General features: G+C 41.9%; 1 protein-coding gene across 1 annotated transcript in view; it reads right to left on the bottom strand.

The window, feature by feature from the left end:
• Positions 1-6: 6 nt before the first annotated feature.
• The window catches only part of RTN4RL1 (reticulon 4 receptor like 1), a 183,305-nt gene continuing 158,104 nt past the window's right edge, over positions 7-25,207 (bottom strand). Inside the window, exon 2 of the mRNA XM_018557660.1 lies at positions 7-1,498. Coding sequence (XP_018413162.1) covers positions 165-1,498 — 1,334 coding nt within the window. The 3' untranslated portion in view covers positions 7-164. The remainder of the gene's footprint in view (positions 1,499-25,207) is intronic.

The raw sequence follows: 25,207 nt of genomic DNA, 5'->3' as shown, positions 1-25,207 counted from the left end.
GATTCATATTTATAATCCACCAACACAAGCCAACAGATCACCAGAAGCCACGTTCACTGATCCTTCATGTCAAATCCTCCATACACAAATAAAGAAGTATAACAGAAAGAAATGCTGGTCCTTTAGAAAGTGGTGGCAGTGGCTAGAGTTCCTTCCACATTAGGTCAACGTACAATGACAGCCAAGACCAGGAGAAACAGCAGCAGAGATACCCTGACCCCATCACACCTGTTGCCTGGTGCCTGCACTCCACTGGGTATCCTGATGGACGTCCTACGAGTACATTTAGTCTTCCTCTTTGTTGTAGCAGTGGGGATAGTGTCAAAATTTATTTTCAGATGATAATCCGGCATGTAATCCTGTATGTCATGGATGCTCTTTCCAGAGAGGGGCTTTGAGATTCGATTTCGGTTCTTGTGATTTGTGCAGTTCTTCCCCATTTTCCTGTTTCCTGGGCGAGAATCTGGGTAGGCGGCTGGCTCATTTTGGTGCACATCTTTTCCCTTTTCTTTTGAGGAATGGTGTGAATGGTGCCCTTTATGTGATATCTGGTGTGTTGTGCTGAATGTCTTAATTTGGTGAAGAGACTCTGAGCCTGAACAGTGTAGATAGTCTTCTGTTTTCAAAACTTTGAGATCTCTACCTTGCAACATTGGAGGTGCCTCACATTCCACACTTGAACTTGTCCCTCTAAATTTTTGTAACCACTCCCAAAGAGACTTAGCTTTGCAGCCACAGTCCCAAGGGTTATCATTCAATCTCAGAAACTCTAGGGCAGAGAGGTGAGCTAAACATTCCCCTTGAAGTTCAGAAATGCTGTTATTAAACAGGAAAAGTGTGGTCAGCCTCTTAAGATCATGGAATGCATTTTTGTGAATAAACTGGAGTTGGTTCTGATGGAGAAGAAGGCGATCTAGGTTGACCAGACCCCTAAATGTGTTTTGATGGAGGCTCCAAAGCTTGTTGCCATGCAAAAAGAGATGACTTAGATTGACCAAATCGATAAAGATGTCGTCCTGTAGGAACTCAACGTGGTTGTTCTGAAGATAGAGATACTGCAAACTGTGGAGACCATTAAATATTCCACTAGGCAAGGAACTGAGGCCACATTTGTACAGGTTCAGGGTATGAAGTCTGGACAGACCTTGAAAGGTCTCTGGTGCCAAAGCCCTCAAATAGCGATTGTCCCCAAGATCCAGCTCTTCAAGGTTGTCAAAACCTTCAAATGTATCTGGATCTATGAAGGTAATGTTGTTGCTATAAAGCCACAGTGTGACTAAGGAAGGGCTAAAATGTCCACGAAGAAGCATGGTTATCTGATTGTTTTGTAGAAATATCCTCTCACTTATTTCTGGAATGCCCTCCGGTACAACTCCAAAGTTGTGTGACTGGCAGCTGACAGTCATTGGTGAAGGATAACACACACAGTTTATGGGGCATAGTGAAATAAAAGGCAACTGCAATCCAAAAAGAACCAGGAATAGATCCACACTGCATCCTGCAGAGATAAATAAAACAGGAAACCTGATTAATTTTCTAGTATAATAAACATTTATGCAAAAGATACATTTAAATCAATAATATGTTGTATTAGTTCTTATGTGTATTATTACTTTTGTGGCACCATATTGGTTTCATTTTCAGATAAAGTGTGTGACTATATATATATATAGTCACACACTTTATCTGAAAATGAAACCAATATGGTATAGTATAATATCAATAGTATAATAGTATAATAAACATTTATGCAAAAGATACATTTAAATCAATAATATGTTGTATTAGTTCTTATGTGTATTATTACTTTTGTGGCACCATATTGGTTTCATTTTCAGATAAAGTGTGTGACTATATATATATGTATATATATTTTTTATATATAAAATTTATTTACGATACACTACTACCTGCTGGTGAAATGTGTTACTGCAGCTTCTAAATTCAGATACAATGAGAAAATATGTGTGACAGAGATTAACTTTTTTCAATCTGAACTGAAATAACAGCACCATGTAGGCCTTATGTATTTCTTCATTTAATTTTTTTTTTTTTTAAATCATTTGAAATGTTGCAGTGGTATATAATAAAACTGATCTAAGCAGTTTCACATTCAAGGTTTCCCATTTAAGTGCATGTATATAACCACTGAGTGTTAAAATGTATAATCAGTTTAATGCATTCAGTGCTTCATGGACAAGCACTTTACATTATAGTTTAGAAAACATAGAGTTATAAGGACTTCTTTTGAATTCAAATAAATAAAACTTTACCCTTCTAATGTCAATTTGATCATTTCAGGACCCAAAGCAGAACTATAGGTAAACAATTAAAGGAGAACTATGGGGTCAGGGCTTTTCCCCATAGTTCCCCTTAGGGTAAAGGGAGGACACAAACCAGCATCCTCCCGTCACCCTAGGCTCAGTATACCGCGAGCTAAAGCTCGCGGTATACTGAGACACCACAGCCGGAGCGGATCCCGCCCCCTCCCTGTCCGTTCCGCCAGTCAGCGCTGGCGGATCGGAGCAGGGAGAGGAGAATCCAGCCCCTCCCCTGTCACGGCAGAGAGCCGTGACAGGATCAAGAGGTGAACGAACCCGGTATGTGTTTGCTCACCTCCCGATCTACTGAGACGACCTGTGACATTCTCATTGTCACAGATCGGCTAGAACTATGAGGTGAGTGAAATGCACTCACCTCATAGTTCTCCTTTAAATGAACATTTGAAATGCATGAAGGTGAACTCTTTCAACTGCATAAATGTTTTATTATTTTGTTCAGCCAGTCTAACCTTGAGAATATGCTAACAGAAGGAGAGATCAGAGTGAGCAGAGCTGGATCATGACACTAGTGAATTATAAATCCTTGGGCCCATGTCACTGGCTGAACAAACTCGGACATCTATTAAATTATGACACTGGCTGAACAAAATTACAAACCCTTTGGATCACGATACTGGCTGAAAAGAATTAGGAATCCTTTGGAACATGAGACTGATTGATGAGAATTATAAATCCTTTGGATCACAACACTGGCTATACAGAAATCTTATTGCAAGTAAAATAGATTGCGTATGGGTTATTCTGTATTGCTTTTATCTGCTTGGTGTTTAGCATTAGAAGAAATCTATTGTGCAAAAAAAAAAAAAAAACCATGAAGGTGTTTTTAATGAAATCATGAAGGTGTCTTTCCTTTAAAAAGAAACTCATTGTCTGGCTATCAGTAGGGGGATGAGCTTCAGGGTCAGACTGACCATCATTTTGTCTTAAACACACGTCAATCACGGTTCACAAAAACAGGTGGGAACTAATGCCACTGTTCACATCTATAGCAACCAATTACCAACAATGCACTTCCTAGCCTCTGAACTGCGGTCAGATGGCTTAGAAGGGCCAATCATTGGGTTTTCTTATGTAGCAGCCCCCTATTTATGGGAGTTCAAGAATCACAGTCCCATATTTCTTTCATGACAGAATTGCTTTAATGCAGGACGAAATGGCAGTTCTGTGTATCTCTATGCCAATGGAGAAACGTGACTAAGGATATCTTAAATAATGAAACTTTCATTAAAAATAGATTTCGTGTTTGAAAGATCATGGACTCAGATTCCAAAGGTCATGTATTGCCAATCATTATAGCCACATTCATTATTCGGCTGTATTTAAAAGTGTGGATCTGCTATGCATACCCAGCAGTTAAGTGAGAAATATGGGTAATTAGAAGTCACACATTATAACAGGTTTTGGGCATTAAATGATCAAGGTGAGAGTTAACATCCTTGATGTGTATGTGTTCTAGTTGGTAATACATATTCATACTGGATTAACTCAGGTACTTGCCTACTCATCACAAAATCACTAAAGCTGTGTTCCAGGCAAACTAGAATAATGCATTTTGGAGGGGTTAAAGGAGAAATATGAGGCAAGTGATTTTCACTCAACCTCATAGTTCGAGCCGACGTGTGACAATGAAACTGTCATACGTTGGCTCTATAGTTTGGGAAGTGACAGAACACATACCGTCGCTCACTCACTTCTCGATCATCTCCCTGCAGAGAGCCGTGACTGTCACCCATGGCTCCCTGCATGGATTCTCCCCTCCCCGCTCCGATCCTGCAGCGCTGACTAGCGGAACGGATGAGGGAGGAGGTGGATACAGCTGGCTCTGCCTCTAGACAGACAGAGCCCGCTGTCACTCACGCAGCTGGGTGGATCTCGACAGTAATGTCGGGATCTGTCCCGGCTGCGGCACTCTCAGTATACCGCGAGCTGTAGCTCGTGACATACTGAGTTTTGGGTCTCGGGAGGAGGCTATTATATGTCCTCCCGTAACCCTTAGGAGAACTATGGGGAAAAACACTTACCCCATAGTTCTTCTTTAACATATTGGGGTTGATTTACCATGGAGAAGAGAATGTTCATTTTGCAAAGCTTAGTGAATAAGACAAAGCTTTATACACACTGAATACCCAAGCATATGCAAGGGAAATAAAAAAAAAAAAAGCTAAATTCTGCACGCACAGGTTTGGGCTTTTAAGTGAACGCAGCTTCACTAGGCTTTACTGAACACCCTTTATTGCTTTAGTAAATTAGCTCCACTGGATGCTCTGAGTTTAGTCAGAATTTGATCACCTTTTGGTTTTTCTAGTTACTCCGTTGCTGACTTGTTTTGAAAGGTGCTCTCTCCAGGTTTGACATTCTTACCCTTGGTTCCCTACCTAACCTGGAACAAGAATGCAGACAGTAATGTCTGAAAACTCTGCTCTCCAGTCCTGCATGCATCTTTTAGACAGCATCTTACTAGCTACTGCAGTTAGGGTGAGAAAATGGGTTCTGAGCCTTGAACAATAGGTCTGCAATGGCACATCTTATAGTTCTGTTGAAACAAGATAGCCATGAATTCTATAGGGCACTGGTAGTGGCACCTGTTGGCATTTTCATAGGATAATATGATAAAACCAACATAATCAAGCAATGCTGTAAGCTTGGCTTTATTTCTTGTGTCTATAGCATCTCTCTCAGGTTTTATACTGAACTCACATTACAAAAATCTGCAACAAGGACATAAACAGAAATAACACTCTTACAGGTTCTACCCTTCCCCTACTCCACCAAAGAAAAGCATTTTTATTTTTGTGCATTCAGGGGTCCCCTCACTTCCTGTCTGCTAAAATGTTTTCAGCAGGACAGGAAGTAATGGGGCATCTCTCAAATGGAGCAGTAAAAAACCTTGCTTAGTATCTAAACCTTTCCAACGTTATCCAAAACTTAATCAGCCAAGTGCAACTGGTGAATGACAGCAGAGGAGTCTGATTATTTTATGGTTATGAGGCTGTACTCAATCTCACCAACAGGTGGCAGTGCTCGTGGAATCTGAAAAAGTACATCTCTGTCTTAAAAGCAGTGATGGTGGCGGCGGCAGGTTAAGAATCTCTATTATAGACAAACTCTGCCAGACAATGCACTAATGTGAGTAACATTCTTTTAAATGATGTTTAACCAGGATGAAGACCACACGTACTCTATTTGAGTTTAGGAACACAGTATATATATATATATATATATGAGAGATATATTTAAAATGGTTCCTTGTGTGTACTTTTAGCTGGTTCCTCCTTTAATTTTGTATAAAATGTATTCCATTACCCAATACCTAGATACTATCAGACTGGCAGCTCTGCACAGTCTCCCTGTAATAACAGTAAAATTAGGGGAAGATTTGCTCTGAATTACACCTTTGTGTGGATGAGGATGTGCACTAAATTTAGAAAGATTCAGTGTCCCTTTAATTTCCCCTCCAGACCATTTTTACATTATTATTAGAAAACATATTTGAGATATGAAATGGAGAATATCGGCAGAGGATAATGTGTGACTGTTATTCTGCTAAGCTCATTGATATTATTGCCATTTCATTATGTGCTATGCTAGAGCAGTAACTGGAATGTGCCACGATTTAAACGAGGATTTCTGCAGTGTAATTTCTGTTTCACATTGAGGAATATATTTTTATAATGAATTTCTAGCTGGTCTTATTTCTAACACAGGTGATGACATCAGTAGGGTTCCTGCTTTAACGGCACTTGGGAATCGACGCAGAATCTATAATGAAGTGCTATCCCCATGGTGCATGCATAAGCAATCCTTCCAAGTCAAATGAATGGTCAATGTATTCCTGTTTGTGTTTCCAATGTACAAGAGGTTTTTATTTTTCCTATTTTTTTGTCCATTCCAAGCTAGGCAGAAAGGTACGGCTTTGGCCTAGAGTAACACAATGGCAGCTGAGCTTGGATGACCTTTAAACTTCTTCTGGCATATTTTAAACTCATGTCTTCTTGACATTTTCTTAATCCGATGTGTTCTTGTAAATCTATTATGATTAGGCGAAAATGTTAACTTGATAAGAACTGCAGTCTAATTAAAAGCACGTTATCGTTTTAAAATTGTCTGGAAGCACACCTTTTTTGGTGGATTTTTTTTTTTACATGATGCTTTTTCCATTCATTTCCAAATGCATCTAATTACAAGCGCAAGAGACATATAACGCACCCGGTTGAATGTTGACATCCATCAAGACGTGCATTTTAACATGTGTTAATTCGTTATGATGTATTTGTATAGCTTTTAATGGAAAATGCATCAAACAAAGGTGTGTTTCCAGCCTTAAATTAAATCTAAAGCCAAAACTTGGGGAGATTTTCCATTACTTTCTGTCCCATAGATATAACCGATTATTAGAGAAAATGTCTCCAAAGTCATGGAAATGCTCTTAGACAGTTGTCACCACCAGAATTTCCACAGCCACAGCAGAATATCAGAGGGAATCTCTCCAAAGTCATGGACATGCTCTCTTAACAGTCGTCACCACCAGATTCTCCGTAGACACAACAGAATTTTAGAAGAAATCTCTGCAAAGTAATGGAAATGCTCTTTTAGACAGTTGTTACCACAAGAGTTCCCTCTGGAAAAATTCCTGTTTATTCCCTGTTCCAGAAACTATTCAAAATGCTGGATTTTCTCTCACGTTTAGTCTTGGTGACAGTAGCTAGCAGGGAAGATATAGAGGGTGAGTTTCCCTAGAAGGGACACCATTTGACATGTACATGTACTGCTATTGACCCCTTACCGTGAATAAATGTCCTCAACAATCCACTGAGTTTTTAAATAAATAAAAATGACTACCTAAACCATTTGATATGTGAGTTACTGATTTATAGCAAATCCAAAAATAGTCACAAGCACACCAAAGCATATTCTGTCAATTCTTCTTTATTGACAAAAGAAAGGCATGCCACAATGTGTAGCGATGTTTCGGAACCATTTCGGTTGCTTCTTCAGGCGAACAGAGTGATACAAAATAACTTAGTGAACAAACATATATACAAGAGTAAATGTGCCAACAACCAATGAGAAAAGCACCTTCCTCCCCCTCTGACATCATCATGATGTAATATTCCCGCCATTTTACATGAAAACAATATGGTTCTTTGCTGCTAGACCTTCAACAAAATCTGCAAAGAACAATGCATATCGAATCTGTACCTTGTCATGCTGCATGTCGTTGCCCCTTTAAGATCATAAAGCTCTATGACAGCACCCACCCGATGTTTTTGGTTGTATCCGGTCAGAAGTGCGATGGGTTTCTATGAAGTTTTACTGTTTTGTAAAACCCTAAACCAGTGGTTCCAAACCTTTTTCAATTCCCGGCACGCTATGATAAAAGTTCAAGCTTTTCTGAAATATAGCAGCATACACATTTTTTGCAGTCTCGTCTTCTGCAATAACCCAGCAAACCAAGGGAGACCTTCTGTCAAACATTGCTTCTATTTGTGTCAAAATTCACACTATAACTCTTGCAGGCAGCCGAGTGAATAACCGACCCGAAGTGAAGAGAGCCGAACGCTGTTCGGCTATTCACTTCAGGCTTGTACGGCTGATTTGAGTCGTACACCAACTAAAATCAGCCGTACATCGGCTTGCTGCGGCTGGCTTTGGGTCGGCCAAACATGCTTAGCATGTTCGGCCGACTCGAAGTGCAGAAGGAGTTCGACTCAGCCGATCCAACTTTTGGATCGGCTGAGCCGAACCTCCGGCAGGCTACTCGCTGCTGTTCGGCCTATTCTCATAGATGCCGAACAGCAGTGAGTGAATAGCCAAATGCCGCCGAGCAGAATAGAGTGGTACCGAGCAGAATAGAAAAACAGTTAAACAAGTAGAAAAAATAAAATAGTAAACGATTGGGTGGAGCTAGCAGTGACAGCTAGCTCCGCCCAACTGTTTTCTATTGGCCGGGCGGTTCTGCTGCCGTCAGAATTCTGATGGCTTCCAACGGCTCTGATGTCAGAAAAAAAAGACAACAGAGTAGGGAAAGGTTTACTCTGCTCGATCGAGCAGAGTAAAACTTTGCGGGAGAAAGTGTTTCTCTCCCGGGCAGCCGGGAGCCGCTATCTAATAGCGGGAGACTCCCGGAGCGTCCGGGAGAGTTTGACTGTCTGGAGATCAGCTTCACTGGTTACCTGGTAACCAGGGATGCTGATCTGTCTGTGCAGGTGGCCGCCCAGTAGTCAGTAGCAGGCCGGTCTTCGGCTCGACTGAACCCCTCGGCCAACTTTAGGAGCTGTACGGGCTATAGTGAATAGCCCGTAAAAGCAGCCCTTCAGTTCTACTGAACCGAAGGGGTCTTGGGGTCGAAGCTAGCCGAAGGATCAGCCGAAGCTACGGCTAGATCCTTTGGCAGCTTTGTGAATAGACCCCATAGTCTTGAGAAATCAAGATTGCATCACATCAAGCAGCAGGGAAAGAGATGCAAAGCATACTGGGAACCCAGTAATTTGCTAAAAGTGATGGGCAGGGAGAAGGCAGCATGCACTAAATGTTTTCAAGTACGCTTTTATTGCGTTATGAAAAACAACTCTAGTATGTATTCCTATTACAATGCTGATGTCATAACAGGATAGTATATGCTGGGACATAAGAACTTTAACTGAGTGAGCTTCTAACCACTGCTCAGTAAGAACTAACATCCAAAAACTACCCATCCAGCTCCTACTTGCACAGTAAATCTAAGCCCTAAAACGCATTGGCTGGTAACTCTTGACCCTTTATTGTGACAAATGAAAATTCACATCTGGTCCAACAACTATGGCTTGGTGCCCTTATTTTTTAAATCAATACATTATGATCTATTTTGTCATGGTGGGAATGCCAGCATTAAGAACAACATAAACAAACCTACATGGATTTAAATGTGCAGTTCCCCTTTAAATCAATGCATACAGCTCTATATGTCATATAGTCCTACAATAATTAAAATATCAAAAGTTATGTAAAAAACTTCCAGGTCACACAATGAACTATAATTCACAAACCATTACCCACGTCTCCCCCATAAGAACTGTCCTGTTTTAATTGCCCTAAATGTAGATCATGACACCATTGCCCTAGAGTACACGATAAATTGGCAGATATGTTTTATTCTCTGAAGCAATTTCAATCCTTATATCTCAAGGAGAACCACTTTAGCAATGATCTGACTCTCAAAAATCTACATCCCAATGTACTTTAGTTTTAAGTGTGTCATTTGAGTGCATTAGCTAAACTGTTCTGTGCTGTTCGCAGTATTGTGTGGATTAAAAGAGCCACCTTTCAGGTCCGCACTTGTCTTACATGCTACAGGTTGAATATCACTGCTTAAAAGTATTTGATTGTAGCCATTCAAGCAAGCTTCATTTTCCTCCCCACTGACTCTTCCCGCTCTTTGCTATTTGGAATCAAGTACTAAAACAGTATTAAGGAATCACAGACACTTTTTCTTTTTCTTTTTTTGTCCTTTATGCTATCCTGTTCTCTTTGTACATTAGTCTGAATAAAGATACAGAAATAGTGAGCATGTGGCTCCCTACCCATATAATGTCTGCCTCTAAATCCATGTACCTTGTAATGATTTCTGTAATTTAGCTTGAAACGATCCATAACTTCTATGTTGTTCAGTCATAACCTGATTAAAACTTGGCAGAGCAGTAGATATTCCAATCATAAGAGCACGGAGAACGTGGAATAAAATGACACACTAAAGTCAAACAACAATCAGGGTAATACAGCTCAGGAGGACAAAACACAAACCAATTTCTAGTTTATTTTTATGTACTGGCAACTCCCGATACAAGACAATAATTTATCATCTAGGCATCTCACAAGCAAAAACACAGTAAAGCTACCCAATCCTATAGCAGCAGAATAAGTGATTCATAGACCCTGAAGCATCTCACTTTCTCCTGAGATTGATGGTTTCATAGGGTGGAAGGGTGCCATATGACAAAACTATTATTGGCTATTGCAAATTGAAATAGCCAATAGTAATGTCCCAATGCTTTTCAATGGGAAAATTATATATTTTTTTTCTTTATTCTGAGATCGCTTGTGTCAGAATAAGGAAAAAAGACACATCAGTGCTTCTCTCCTTGGCGGCTGGGAGCGGGAGGCTCCCAGAGCGCCCGGGATAGTTTTTTTTTCCTTTTTTTTTACAGCAGCAGAGCCGCGGCATTCGGCTATTCACTCACTGCTGTTCAGCATCTTTAAGAATAGCCCGAACAGGGGTTCAGTCGAGCCGAAGACCAGCCTGCTACTGACTGCTGGGCGGCCACCTGCACAGACAGATCAGCATCCCTGGTTACCAGGTAACCAGTGAAGCTGATCTCCAGACAGTCAAACTCTCCCGGACGCTCCGGGAGTCTCCCGCTATTAGATAGCGGCTCCCGGCTGCCCGGGAGAGAAACACTTTCTCCCGCAAAGTTTTACTCTGCTCGATCGAGCAGAGTAAACCTTTCCCTGCTCTGTTGTCTTTTTTTTCTGACATCAGAGCCGTTGGAAGCCATCAGAATTCTGACGGCAGCAGAACCGCCCGGCCAATAGAAAACAGTTGGGCGGAGCTAGCTGTCACTGCTAGCTCCACCCAATCGTTTTCTATTTTATTTTTTCTACTTGTTTAACTGTTTTTCTATTCTGCTCGGTACCACTCTATTCTGCTCGGCTCACTCACTGCTGTTCGGCATCTATGAGAATAGGCCGAACAGCAGCGAGTAGCCTGCCGGAGGTTCGGCTCAGCCGATCCAAAAGTTGGATCGGCTGAGTCGAACTCCTTCTGCACTCAGCATGTTCGGCCAACCCGAAGCCACTCGAAAGCAAGCCGATGAACGGCTGACTTCAGCCTGAAGTGAATACCAGCCTGAATCTGACAGTGTATTATTGACAGCTGTCAGATTTAAATACTGGCAAGATATCCCGCCACCTCTACTGCACTTCTTACTTAGGCTTGACAAAGAGGCAGAGCCTCGAAACGCATAGCCGCCGTCATTGGACACTATCCTTGTCCATCTCTTTCATCCTCCCTCGTTTATGACATCTTCGAGATACCGCTCGCACAGACTCCTGGGGTCCCCGAACGGTCCGGCACTGACATCGCCTTATACTCGTGTAGCCCCGGCTCAGCCTGGCCAGCTGAGACCGCGTTGTTCAAACGATCACCCCTGACAGCTCTCAGACTGTTCCTCAGCATATTCTCCCGGCATCGTACGACCAGCTCACGCGCGCTATGCTGACAACAGTAACGTGAGTATTTTCTCTATGGGGGCGCACGTCTCGGGGCTTCATACAAGCGATCCGCCGGCTCTATAGCCGGCGGATCGCTTGTATATTAACGGGCATCGCTGCAGCTTTTCAAATAGCGGGGATTTCCCGCTCGCGCGCGCCGCACGGCGCCCCCGAGCGGGCGGATGTAACAGGACGTGTATACACGCCCAGTTACATCCAAGAAGCTCCTGGCAGGCCGTGTATACACAGCGGCTGGCCGGGAGGTAGTTAATATTATGAAGAACATGAACACTCTGTATCTAATATAGTGAATAAGTTGCGCTTGATCTAAGATGTTTATGTGTTGTTTATGATTTATTCTTCACTCTGGTATTCACATTCACTTAGATCAAGCGCAACTTATTCACTATATTAGATATTTTCTTCACACAAAGTTGCTGCTGGTCCTATAAACTATTTAGCACCCATTCCCAGCGCAGTGAACCTTGGAAGCAATGAACACTCTGTAGTGTGGCACAGCTATATCCAATTCTGCATACCTGGCTTTATATTATAAGAACTTTATAATATAAAGCCAGGTATGCAGAATTTGATACAGGTGATCACATGTCCAGACTCCAGAACAGTGTATTATTGTATAGTGTGGCACAGCTATATCCAATTCTGCATACCTGGCTTTATATTATAAGAACTTTATAATACTCTCCTGCTTGAGCTCAGTGATAACAACAACTGCTTTAAGTGAACTCATACCTAAGATTTTGTCATCCTATAATGTATATCTACTGCGGTTACTGTTTGCATACTGTATCCTAAAAATATAATAACATTATGGGGTTGATGTACTAAAGGCAAATAGGCTATTTACTTTACAAGGGGATTTGCATTTTGCAGGGGAAGTTCTCCTTAGCTTAGTAAATATGGCAAAACTTCACTTTGTAAAGAATACCCAATCATGTGCAAGGAAAGTTTAAAAAACTAAATTTTTTTCTGATGTGAAGGAAGTCAGCAGATCTTCCCCTCATTCACTAAACTAAGGGCAAACCTCCCCTGCCAAGTGCAAATTCCTTTGCAAAGTGAACAGCCTATTTGCTTTTAGTTAATCAACCCCTTTGTCCTGAACTCATCTTAATATGTTACAGTGTACTTCTAATAAGTCGCAGTCCACTTCCTTTGGAAAGAAAAAGAACTGTAGGACATTGAACAACTTTTGTTTTGCTGCACCTAAGATGTATTTAGCTAATTCTAACTGAAAATCCAATTAGATCTGAAAATGATTCAGAATTAATTTATATAACATGGGTGCAAAAATGGAAAAAAGGGCCTCAGTCATGAAGGGGTTAAACTGAAGGTCCAATTGGGTGTTAAAAGCGAAGATTCAGATTCCTACAGACACCCATTTCTGACTGGTTCTCTTCAAAGTAGTATTAAACGCTCAAACTTTTTGCAATAATGAATCTATATTTTTCAATAATGAACCCAGCAGAATATTTCTTTACATGCTTGCTTAAGCACTTACAGTTATCTGTTTGCAGACAGCTCCATCTCTCTCAGCTCCGCTTCCTTGAACTTCCTGTCCAGTACAAAATCCCAAGGGACAAAGATGTCTCCAGCAGCCGTCCATCTACTAGCTTGGAGTAGAGAGGAGGGGGGAGGGAAGTACAGGAGAAGGGGAGTGGTTTGTCTTGCTGTGTCTCTATGTTTGTAGAGACACACAGCTTACTAGCACACACAAGGATGGCTTCATAGGACCCTGCAAGGGGAAGGCGTCCCTAAACCGGATATCAGAGCCAGCGCTCAGGGGACCAGCTGATTCTGCAGGAAGCAAAAACTATTAAACTTTAAGGATCAGTATCCATTGTAAGTGATTTAATCTGCATTTGAAATAGCTCAAACACATTTTGTCTTTAATATGACTTTAAGTTATACAATTTCTAAGTGTATGGTTTGTACAAGCAAACTCTACCTAAATGGCTAAGTCATTTGGATAATGCTGCGAACATTTTACAGCGCTTTGTCTTGCTTGTTAGGCATACACTGATGAATTGTCTTAACCAGACCTAAATGTCTGCAATGTTATCCAATTGAGACAGCTATTAGCTCATTAAGATAAACACTGCAGTCGTGCTGTGCACAATCAGCTGACACAAAGGTGCATGCTCCTGTCCTAAAATAAACTGCGTCACACAAGCACACAACTCCGATACGTTTCCGAGTTCAGTTTTCATTTGAGCCGCCAGCCTATCATCGGAGCGGTGTAGAAATAGCTACAATTTATTGCAATGCTGCTTATAAAGCTCTACAAAACTCAGGTGCCCCGATTGTTTCCAAAGAAAAGAAGAGAAAGAAAACGACAGGTCTGACTGAGGAGCATCAAAGACATCAATATGGGGATTTGGCAAGGATTTGCACTAATCACTGTATGAGACTAATGCTTTATTATGCTGGCTGATATGTATCATTTTCAGAGCGTCTTGTTGCTGTCCACTGTTGTGCCGTGTAATGTATCAAATAAAGGAACCCGAAGTCTCAGAACATTTATTAGATTTGATCTGCACTGTAAAAGAGACATTATTGAATAATTGTCAGGCTGCGTGGCGTTAGTACGTGGTGGAATCAATACAGATCACCACAGAATAATCAAAACGTTCATAGAAGCAGCAGGTCAGAATTTTCATGTTGATCCAATAAGAGATATGATGCTAATCTGCCAGACGGCTAAACTGCTCCCTCTCAAGTCTCAACATGGCTTTCTCTGCTTGAATCCAATTGCATTAATGATACTTCATATCAGGCATACTGAACACACATGAGGATGTAAATTCATGAAGTCACAAATAATGAATAGGAATCCACGGAAAAAAAAAAAAAATGTATGGCACTGCTACCAACAACTCATATGTGATATAGGTGTTTCTAAAGTCCCAGCATCAGGGGCGGATCCAGAGTCTATTCTCTGGAGGGGCACTGCCAGAAAACAGCCAGTACGCCCCCTACGCTCACCCGCTCTGCACGTCCGTACGAGCATACGAGTACGCTCACCCGCACCGATGTGTAGGACGGGTGAGCGTAGGGCGGCTTACGGCCATGTAGTCCTATAGAGAAGAACAGGGGCTGTGTACTAATCACACGCAGCACCTGTCCTTCCCGGGAGCTGCCCGATACGGCCATGCACGCAGCACGGAGCTGTATGTGCCGGTCGATTCCAGTGTGAATGAGCCCTTAAAAAAACTGGTCACCTTACCCTGGTGGTCAGTGGGGGCTCCCGGGGCCTGGTTGGTAGTGGAGGCTCACCTGTGGCCGCACCAGCCAGTTTGCCCGCAGCATGCCTGAGGGCCCGTCACCAAACCCCCCCACTAAATGAAGCCCCTGGCCGCAGGTGCAGTGGCCCACTCCGCCGTCTCTCTGCCACCTGCACCGCTACAGATGCGGCTCTCTAAATGCGCAGCCGCTCGCATACCGAAGCGATCCGGGCTGGCTGGATCAGGCAGATGCGGCCCTTTAATGAGGCATGTTAGAGGGCTGCCCTTGTGGAGCGAGCGGGTGCGCGATTAGAAAGCCACATCTTTAGCGGCGGAGGGAGAGACGGCGGAGGGAGCTACTGCACCTGCAGCCGGGAGGTTCATTTAGCGGGGGCAGGGTGACGGGTCCCCTGATGGTCAGTCCGCCCCTGGCTGGTGGCATTCAGCATTGCTGTATAATCATTATACAGCGATGCTGAATACCACCAGCCCAGCTAGTCCCCTAATTCCCCCTTTACCCCCAAGCCAGTTATTACCCACAGACTACCCCAACCTTACCTAAGATATGCAGGCTGCAGCACCTCTTCATCTGCGTCCTTGGCGACCAGTGGAGGGGAGGGGTCACAGGAGAGAGTTCCTGCAGAGACGTGTATTGGCTCCGCCTCCGCCTGGCTATCAGTCATTGCCAATGACAGGCAGCTGCAGCTGCCAATGACCTGTTTCATTCAGAAGATCCCCGCACACGCACACCCGCCGGTACATATAGCTGTCCCTCTGTCCCACGGACTTTACTGCAGTTCATTGTACAATGTTTTTTTTACAATGAACAATACACAAACACAAAATAGGTTGGACTTGATGGACATATGTCTTTATTCAACCTCAAATACTATGTAACTAAGTAACTATCCTGTTATGACATCAGCATTGTAATAAGAATACATACTAGAGTTATTTTTCATAATGCAATCAAAGCTTATTTGAAAAAAAATCCCTTTTATGTAGTGAGTGCTGTCTTCTGTCTGCCCATCCCTTCAAAGGAGAACTATGGGGTTAAGGCTTTTCCCCATAGTTCTCCTTAGGGTAACGGGAGGACACAAACTAGCGTCTTCCCGTCACCCTAAGCTCAGTATACCGCGAGCTACTGCTCGCGGTATACTGAGACGCCGCAGCTGAAGCAGATCCCGACAATTATGCCGGGATCTGCCCAGCTGCATGAGTGACAGCTGGCTCTGCCTATCCAGAGGTAGAGCCAGCTGTACCCGCCCACTGCCCCGTCCGATCCGCCAGTCAGCGCTGGCGGAACGGAACGGGGAGGGGGGAATCCAGCCCCTCCCCTGTCACGGCAGAGAGCTGTGACAGGATCGAGATTTGAGCGAACGCCGGTATGTGTTCGCTCACCTCCTGATCTACTGAGCCGACGTGTGACAGTCTCATTGTCACAGGTCGGCTAGAACTATGAGGTGAGTGAAAAGCACTCACCTCATAGTTCTCCTTTAACAACGTCCTGGTTTCCCAGTGTGCTTGGCATCTCTTTCCTTGTTGCTCAATGTGACCAATCTCTATTTCTGAAGACTGCATATCCCAGCAAGATGATGTCACATTGTGGGATGTTCAGACGGCAGGCTTAGTTAGAGTGGTGACACAAGGAAGTGCATAGTCACAGGGCTGAGTGAAATTGTGTCAGTGCATTGAGGAAGTACATCCTATGGGCATCTTCAATAAGTAAGTTTAAAAACTTCTAGAATGATATGGTTATTAGACGAGGGATAGAAGTTATGGAAATTCAATATAGAAATATATATTTATTTTTAGTTTTTGACCATTAAAAGAAATTGGGATTGATCTAGCAAAGATGTGCACTTTGTAAAGTGTATGTTCACTCAAGATTAATAAGTATCTTAAGTAAGTATGGGGAAGCTGTATTCATGTTAAACATCCAACATTGTGCAAGGGAAATAAAAAATAAAATGTAAACGTAAATAACAATAAAATCAAATATTTTTTTTCAAATGCTGATAAAATCACTTCCAATGGATGCTTCTTGAACGTTTTAGTTTCCTGCAGAATTAGCTGATCCCTGAGCACCGGCCCTGATATCCTATTTTAGGGTGGCTCCTTTCCCTTGCAGGGTCCTATGGAGCCACCTTGTGTGTGCTAGTAAGCTGTGTGTCTCCACAGCAAGACAAGCCTCTCCTATGCTCTCTGCTCCTCACTCCTATTTTCCTTCTCCAAGCTAGTAGATGGACAGCTGATGGAGATTGTTCTGTTCCTTTGAATCAGCCGAGCTGGGAGAGTTGAAGTCAGTCTGTTCCTTTGAACCAGCCCCGCAGTAACACAGTTTTACTACAGCGTAGAGATGGTGGGGGGTGATTTAAGGTAAAGGCTGTTCACTTAGAACAGTGATTATTCATTTTCAAAAGGGTTATGTTCAATTTTAGTTTTAAAAAAAAGGTGACCATGTAAACATTCTGCAAGGGAAAAAAAAAGGATATTTACTAGCACACAATTGTTGAATTGAAAACAGCTTCACTTCATTTACTAAGCTCAGTGAACATTCACTTTGTTATATGAAGTCTCTACTTCAGTAAATGAATCCCAAAGGTGGTTGGATTAATAATGAAAGAAATAATTAGCTTGGTGCATAAAGTAAAGCTAGGTTTACTCCAGTCATCCAATCCTTTTAATTTTGGCCACTAGAAGGAGGAGCAGAATACATAAATACTTATTTTCTACGTTCCTCAGCTCCATCTAGTGGCCAAAATGCAGTAGTAAATTACAAACATTCGACCTGAAAAGAAAATGCATATCTGCGAACGTTTGTTTTTGAGTCTATTTGCACATAACGGATGCTCAGAAACCTCATAGAGTGAATGACTCTGTAAGCTGGATATAAATAGAGCCCATAGAGTCAGGAAAGCCAGAAGAGATCATCACTGCTGCAAATAAATCAACCATACAATGTTTTCAGAGCTTGATGTTAGAACCAAGTTATACTGCATGTCCTGGATAGGACTGGTAAATATGGAAACCTTGACCTTTTGGCAACTATGAAAATGATGTCCTTAATCTTTGACATACTAATACAAGGGTATTGTATCTACTGATTTAAGGTAATTTCCTCCTAAATGAAGCACTTTGTGTATGTGTGTGTATAACTGTACTTTGAAAGGAAACCATTACTACAATATGTGGACTACCATTGCTGGCCTCCTTCAAAAAATGCTAGTATCCTGTAGCTATCTCTAGTTTGAGCGCTAGAATTTGGAAAAACACAGGTCAGCAATGGCGATCTACATATTGAAGTGAGTATAGGCTTCCTTTAAAATGTCTCCAATAAAACTGATAATCTCCATTTAATAATTATACATAGTATATAATCCATGAAAATTGGTTCTCTCCGTGCAAGTATTGTATTAACATGCTTACATGGAGCTAGGGCAGTGGATCAAAAGGTACCAGTAAGTACATGAAAACAAATCTTAACTAGAAATATTACATTTAATTTCCTTTCACTGATTTGTAATGCACAGTGTTCCCACAATTCATGTTATTTTCTTTATTTTATTATCTTAGATCTTTTCATATAGTTAGATTTATTAGTGTTATCTGGAACAATAATTTAAAGAGTAATCTGCAGAAGTGTTATTGTAAACAGGATGTTCAGCATGATATACAGGGATTAAAGTATTCTTAACTATTGCCAGCAGCAAGGAGCCGATCCAGGTGGATGCTAACCAGATAATTATCCAGTTTGCAAATACAATATAGGTATAAAATAGGAGGCAGATTCTGCATGCAAAACATTGAGCAGTGCCCCTGTGCATGGACATTGCCTGTCCATGCACTTAAATGACGCACAATCCAACAGGAAGAATTATTGTACCATCTGGCAGAATGCCTTTCTGCCTGCAGGACCTTTCAGCGAAGCCCCTCAGCAAACATATATTTTAGGACCAGCCAAATTGGTTTTGTGGCTATGACTGCTGGAGTTGCAGCTGATGGAACTCGAGGGTCTATGAACAATCATTACAGCAATAACATTAACTAAAACCATGTCACATAGATACGATAAGAGCCGTAGAATATTTTAATATGTACATAAATAAAGAAAATGCCAGTTCAGAAATAGGGCACGTTACTGCATACAATTTGCTCCCAGTTTATCGTAGTAAAACATCCATGAGATGCAATGTAATAACATATATCTTTATAAAGCCATGTATGTTGTGAAATGCTTTTTTACCTTTATGTGCAACATGACTAGTCTCATATGTCATTGCAAAATATTGGAATGTCAAGCTACTTTCTACAGCAAATATGTGAAACATAAAGGATGGAAGTTGAATGTATTCTGCTTTACTTATTCAGTAATTGTTTTCCTGTGTGGCACTGAATGACCCGCTCAGGAGTTGCTAGATTTTCCGTCCCTCCCAGCCTTCAGTCTTCATTTTGGAGGGCAAGAGGATGCATGCAACTGTGCAGCCAAGGGACATGCTGATAGAAGCAGAGTGAGCAAAGAAATGACCTCACCAGACAGATTTTGCTCTTTTACTGAACAGTGCGTGACAGGCGATTTTGCCTATGCGACGCAATGCAAAGGTTTAAACAGCCTCCATTGACTTGAATGTGAATCTGTGTTTTGTGCGATAACGCGTGGAAATATCGCCTAGGTGGGAAGCAGGCCTTAGAGAAGACATTTTATTTCTTACCTGTAAATGGTGTCATCCACCTAGTTCTGCTGTTGGGCAGGGTTTTTAAATCTCAAGAATGAATGGACAGATTTACTGTAAAAATCCTTTGGCAATTAGAACAACTCCCGAGTATGTTTTTTAAAATCTATTTTATGTATTTAGCTGTCTGCCTGGAGTTCAGCTTTATTCACTATAAAGAAGGCATCCCCTTATTCTTTTCTAATTCTCCTGAACCAGTTGGGTAATTGATAAAATACTGGCTAACATGACCTGATCCTGGAATCTGGAAAATTCTCAGCCAAACAGTGACTGCATCCTATCAGATGCAATCATTGTTCAGATATTCAGACAGCTACGGGTGCCTGAATACAATAGCCGGCAGTGGAGGATTCTCCATCCATGCTAAACAGGTTTATTGTTTTTTTTCCCCCTTCAATCAATGGGCTGAACAAGAGAAAAATTAAGATATATGGCTAGCCTTAGTAGCTCAGTGATTGGTTTCACTGGAATTACTGTTTAAAGGTTACATTTTGTGTTTTTATACTTTATCCACTTGTAATTGATTCCTTAGGTCTGCCATATGTCTAGGTCAATGTGGTCACTACAGTGAAATAGGGATGCACCAATCTGGTATCGGTATCAGTGCCGATACTGAGCATTTGGGTCATGCTCTGGTACTTATCTCGGTACCCGAACTTCCGGTGAGAGAGAGATTCCCTCTGACCGGCAGTCCCGCGAGGTATCATGGAGCCGGCTTCCTGGGGAATCAGAAAGCCGGGTCAGGCGGTGAGGGAGCGTGAAGCCAGTGTTCTGTGGACAGAAGACAGGCCCTAGCCGCCTCAGCATGCCGGTATCTTTATCGGCGAGTACCAAAAAACGGTACTCGTACTTGATACCGAAAAAGTATTGGTACATCCCTAGTGAAAACTATTAAAAATAGTCCTGAATACAACCTATTAAAATGCATTTTTTATTAAGTTACTCTAAATTCTGCTATAAAATTTTATGATATAAAGTGTTGTATTTCAATTTTTTCATCAGACCAAAAATAACTATATTTTCCAGATGGGAAAAATTAAGAAAAACATCAAAAATGATTATACGTACAACTGCCTTTCATGCCGCTTCTGGAACAACGTGTACGTAAGGGCTAATATGATCACTTGTAAACCGATTACTCCCATAAGAGCTGGTAAATAAATCAAGCACAGAATTACTTTTTAATACTCTAAGACAATATAGCTGTCTTAGGATAATCTTCTTAATCACCCGAGGAAGGTAACAAATTCTAAAGCTCTCAAAAATTGCTAACACCGGATTCCTGTGTACATACATACACCTGTCACTTCCCCAGCGTGATTAAATGGAAAGGGGCAAGACAGGAGATTATAATATCATCATTTATTTAATAGTCTTCGGATCAAAACCAGACTAATATTTTAAAACGGAGCTGTCCTTACCTGTGGGATTCTGCTTGTTTCAGATGAGTCAGACCTTTGTTCAATCCCCTGATTACTTAGAGGGTTATTCACAAAGCTGCGAAGGCAGCCGTGTGAATAACCGACCCGAAGTTAAGTGAGCCGAACGCTGTTCGGTTATTCACTTCAGGCTTGTATGGCTGATTTCAGCCGTATATCGGCTGAAATCAGCCGTACATCGGATTGCTTCAGCTGGCTTCGAGCAGGCCGAACATGTTCAGCATGTTCGGCCGACCAGAAGTGCAGAAGGAGTTCGACTCAGCCGATCCAACATCTGGATCGGCTGAGCCGAACCTCCGGCAGGCTACTCATTACTGTTCGGCCTACTCTCATAGGGGCCGAACAGCAGTGAGTGAATAGCCGAATGCCGCTCAGCGGCATTCAGCTTGGCTATTCTGCTCGGCACCTCCGTGGTACCAAGCAGACACAGGTTAATACTTACATGTGTCTCCGCCGCGCACTCCCGTCCGAACATCTGGAAATTTCTCGGGCGGCCGCAAAGGATCTTGGGGCGGACGCATGCGCAGTTCAGATGTTCAGCCGGGAGATGAGGAGAGACACAAGGTAAGTATATGGAGCGAGTGCACCCGCACAGACTCCATGGGACATGAGAGAAGAGGAGGACAGAGGAGTCAGCACTGGATCGGAGACCCGCACCAGCGCTGGAGGGACAGCTAAAAACTACAGGAAAGAAAAAGAAGATCAGATTAAGAGGCATCATTTAAGGTAAGTCCTTACTTTAGGACTGTGGGGGGGGGGCTTTTCCCTTAATGTCACTTTAAGTGGCATCTATTTGGATCATGTGGGGGGCGACAGGCAGAGCTGACATCACCGGTTGCCAGGAAGTGGGCAAAACTCTGAGCCGAGCAGGGAGAGCAGCATCACTCAGCCACCACCTCCACACCCCGATCCCGCACCCCCACCTGCCCACCTGACACTGGACAGGCTCTTGGCATACTCACAAAAAAGAAGGACTTATTGTGTGTGATGATGTCCGAGAGCCTGTGAACAGTCGAGTGGTAAAGAGAAAAGGAGAATTTGGGGGGACCGGCCCCACAGCGCAGAGAAAAAATGCAGTACCCAGGTATAAGGGAAGCAATTCCAACACCCCCTACACAAAACGAGGGGGAAGGGAAGATGGGGGTCAAGGTGCATTGCATGGGTTAATTTTACAGCGGCCTGGAGTGGGGTTCTTAAGGAGGAAATATTTATTGTGTGTGTACTGTATGTGCACATTCATCAATATAACTTTACCACATCACTTTTTTAGTACAGTTGGTGATTTTGTTTTACATCAAGATTGCCGCACTTCGGCTATGATGATGAGAAAATGATGACCAAAATATTCCAATTTTCACACAATTTACAAGCAGAGAGATTCTAGGATGAAACATACCTCTTCAGATGAATCACAGAACAAGAGCCTATTGATTTTACAGTGGTGTAATTCTAAGGCTAGAATTCCTAACCATGGTTATCGAGGATAAAGTAAAGCAAATCGATAGTAATATCTCCATGACACATAGACATGCACAACAAAGTTTTTTTTGTTTTTCTATTTTACCCCAACTATTGTTGTTGCAGTTTCACAATTCCTTTTTTAATAAAACCCATTGTAAAAGGACCATTTGATAACAATTTTGGATAGCATATGGAAGGTTTAATTTTCCTGTCAGTTTATTTTTTGCTGTCTCCTTCCCATCGGGAAGATTTACCTTCACTTCCTGTCCCAGGGATGCAGCAGCAAATCTCTATAGAGATTCCCTCTTTAAGAGGGAACTCCCCTCTTAAACAGCTGTCATAGGAACAAGCCTGCCCATTGGAAGATGTATATCCATTGGAAGATTCACCCTCATCAGTAACAACTGTAAAATATTGAATTTCCCATCACTTTCTATGTACAGCTGACCTTTAGATAGGAATACAGAAAACAATAAAAATTTGACAGGGGTTCCTATTCGTCCCTACTCTATCCAAAACTGCAAAAAATGGCTTGACTCTACATGCAGTTTAATATTAACAGGGTTATTCACTAAAGGTTGAAGAGTTTGGAGAAGGCAGGAGAAGTGAGCAACCTAGGACAACATAGCTGAACAGGAAAGTGAGATGAATTGGATAATTTTTCCAAATCAGCTATGTTGTCCTAGATTGTTCACTTCTCCTGCCTTCTCCAAACTTTTCACCCTTTAGTGAATAACCCGGTTAAATAGTTATTTTATAACAGATTTTCTCATTACAGATGCAGTGGGGCAGGATTCTGTCTTGTGCTGGTGTTAGCAGGAGACACAAGAAGCTAATATGAAGAGCATAGGTTGGCTTTTTGGTTGGAATGATACTATAAAAGTACTAAGAACAGGGGTGTCTCTAGAATTATCGCTGCCTGGAGGGGCAGGGGGTTGGTGGATGGTGATTCAGATGGTGCACATTATGGGGGCTGGAGGGGGGGATGGGGTTGTTGGCATGTTACCTCTGGCTCTGCTTGGTGTCCCATCCATCTCACTGATGTCACTGGTTGACAGGAGCTGGGCAGGATGCTGGCTAGAGTGCCCCAGGTTGGTAAGCAACCTGGGACACTCTGCCCAGAAAGGCAGACTCATAAAGCTGCCTCATTATAGAGATAGCCCTGACTAAGAGCAATACCATGGCCAACAGCAGCCAACGGAAGAAATAATCTTCTTTTCTTGCATGTCAGGACTGATGAAAGCAGAAATCTGATTGGGTTCTATGGACAGATGTACGTACATAATTATTGTTCAAACTATCCTAAGAAGGTCAGAAATAATCTTTCTTGTATATTTTTGTGTCAAGTTGCTAAAAACAATATGAGCCAATTAATTAAAGTGTATGTACGTGTATGCGTGCTAATTGACAAATAGGTAATGCATTTTTTTTTTATAAACTAACTGGTACGTGTTATGTGACTACACTCTGTTCTACTAGGAAATTCCTGGTGATCCTGCAAATTCCCCTTCTCCCTGTTGCTTTCTTACTAGACACAGAAAGAAATTATGGGGATAACGCTCTAAGTGCCCGTCACATGACTGCTATGAAAGCAAGGTTAAAAAGGTAATTATTCATTTTAATAATGCAATATGCCTAATAAAATGCATACACTTTTTAGACTTCACATACACATTAACTAATATTTGAACCCAATGCAACAATGTAATATAAATAGGTATAATACTTCATTAAATACCTTGATATACACTGATATCGCTAACACTGAAAATTAAACTCTTGTAAAAAAAAGAGGCAAATAAGTTGTCAGCCATTGTCAGCTTACTGTAACACTATTAAAAGCTCATTGGCTGCTGTGGATCACTGCACAAGCAGACTTAGACTATGTCCCATACAAGCTATAGATTTCATTTAACCTTAATTGATTATTGTTGGAAAACACAGTAGTAGACTTCAGACAGTACATTAAATCTCTCATGTCTGCCAGTTTTTTTTTCATTCCCTATAACAGATGTTGACAAGCAGTCGCTACGGTTGTTTTATTTTGATGCAACAGTAGTGCAGTAGTGTTGTAGAAAAATAACGAGTTAAAGGTGTATTAGGACCAAACAACACAAAAATAATATATTACAACTTATCACTCCTTAGATGTGGGGGCTTCATTTTATTGAAAGGTTTTTTTAACCTACTGAGCCTAAGGTGACAATGCTCACTCACTGTACTTTGTATGTGCAGAATCAGTGCTTTCACCCTAGGACAGGAAATTTGTATTTATTAGGACCACAGAACATCTCTTCCTATACTCATCACTTAGAGTGTGGTGCTCTGTAGTCTACAGACAGAACTGGGCAAATGGCCTGGTTTCATGGAAATTGTATACGTATCCAATAGAAACCAATCAGGTTGTTAGAAACAATGCTGCTATTGTCCTTTGTACTAATTTTCCAAAAGCTTGACCTGAGATTTGTCTTGCTAACCTTCTTCATTCTTCTAACTTTACACTCCCTATACCCTTCCCCCTTTTTTCTCTACCTCTATCCTCTTTTCTTTTCTCCCTCCCTATTTTCCTCTTCTACTTCCCCTTTACCCTCTATTGATATTATTATTATTATTATTATTATTATTATTCAGGATTTATATAGTGCCAACAGTTTGTGCAGCACTTTAGAAAAGGGAGAGAGCTTACAATCTAGTACTATTCCCTTTCCTTATCGGCTTCCCCCTATGCTCACTCCCTCCACTGT

This window comes from Nanorana parkeri, unplaced genomic scaffold (assembly GCF_000935625.1).
Source record: "Nanorana parkeri isolate BGI_ZX_2015 unplaced genomic scaffold, ASM93562v1 scaffold294, whole genome shotgun sequence".
NCBI classification, from domain to species: Eukaryota; Metazoa; Chordata; class Amphibia; order Anura; family Dicroglossidae; genus Nanorana; species Nanorana parkeri.
This window is presented reverse-complemented; position numbering and strand designations above follow the sequence as displayed.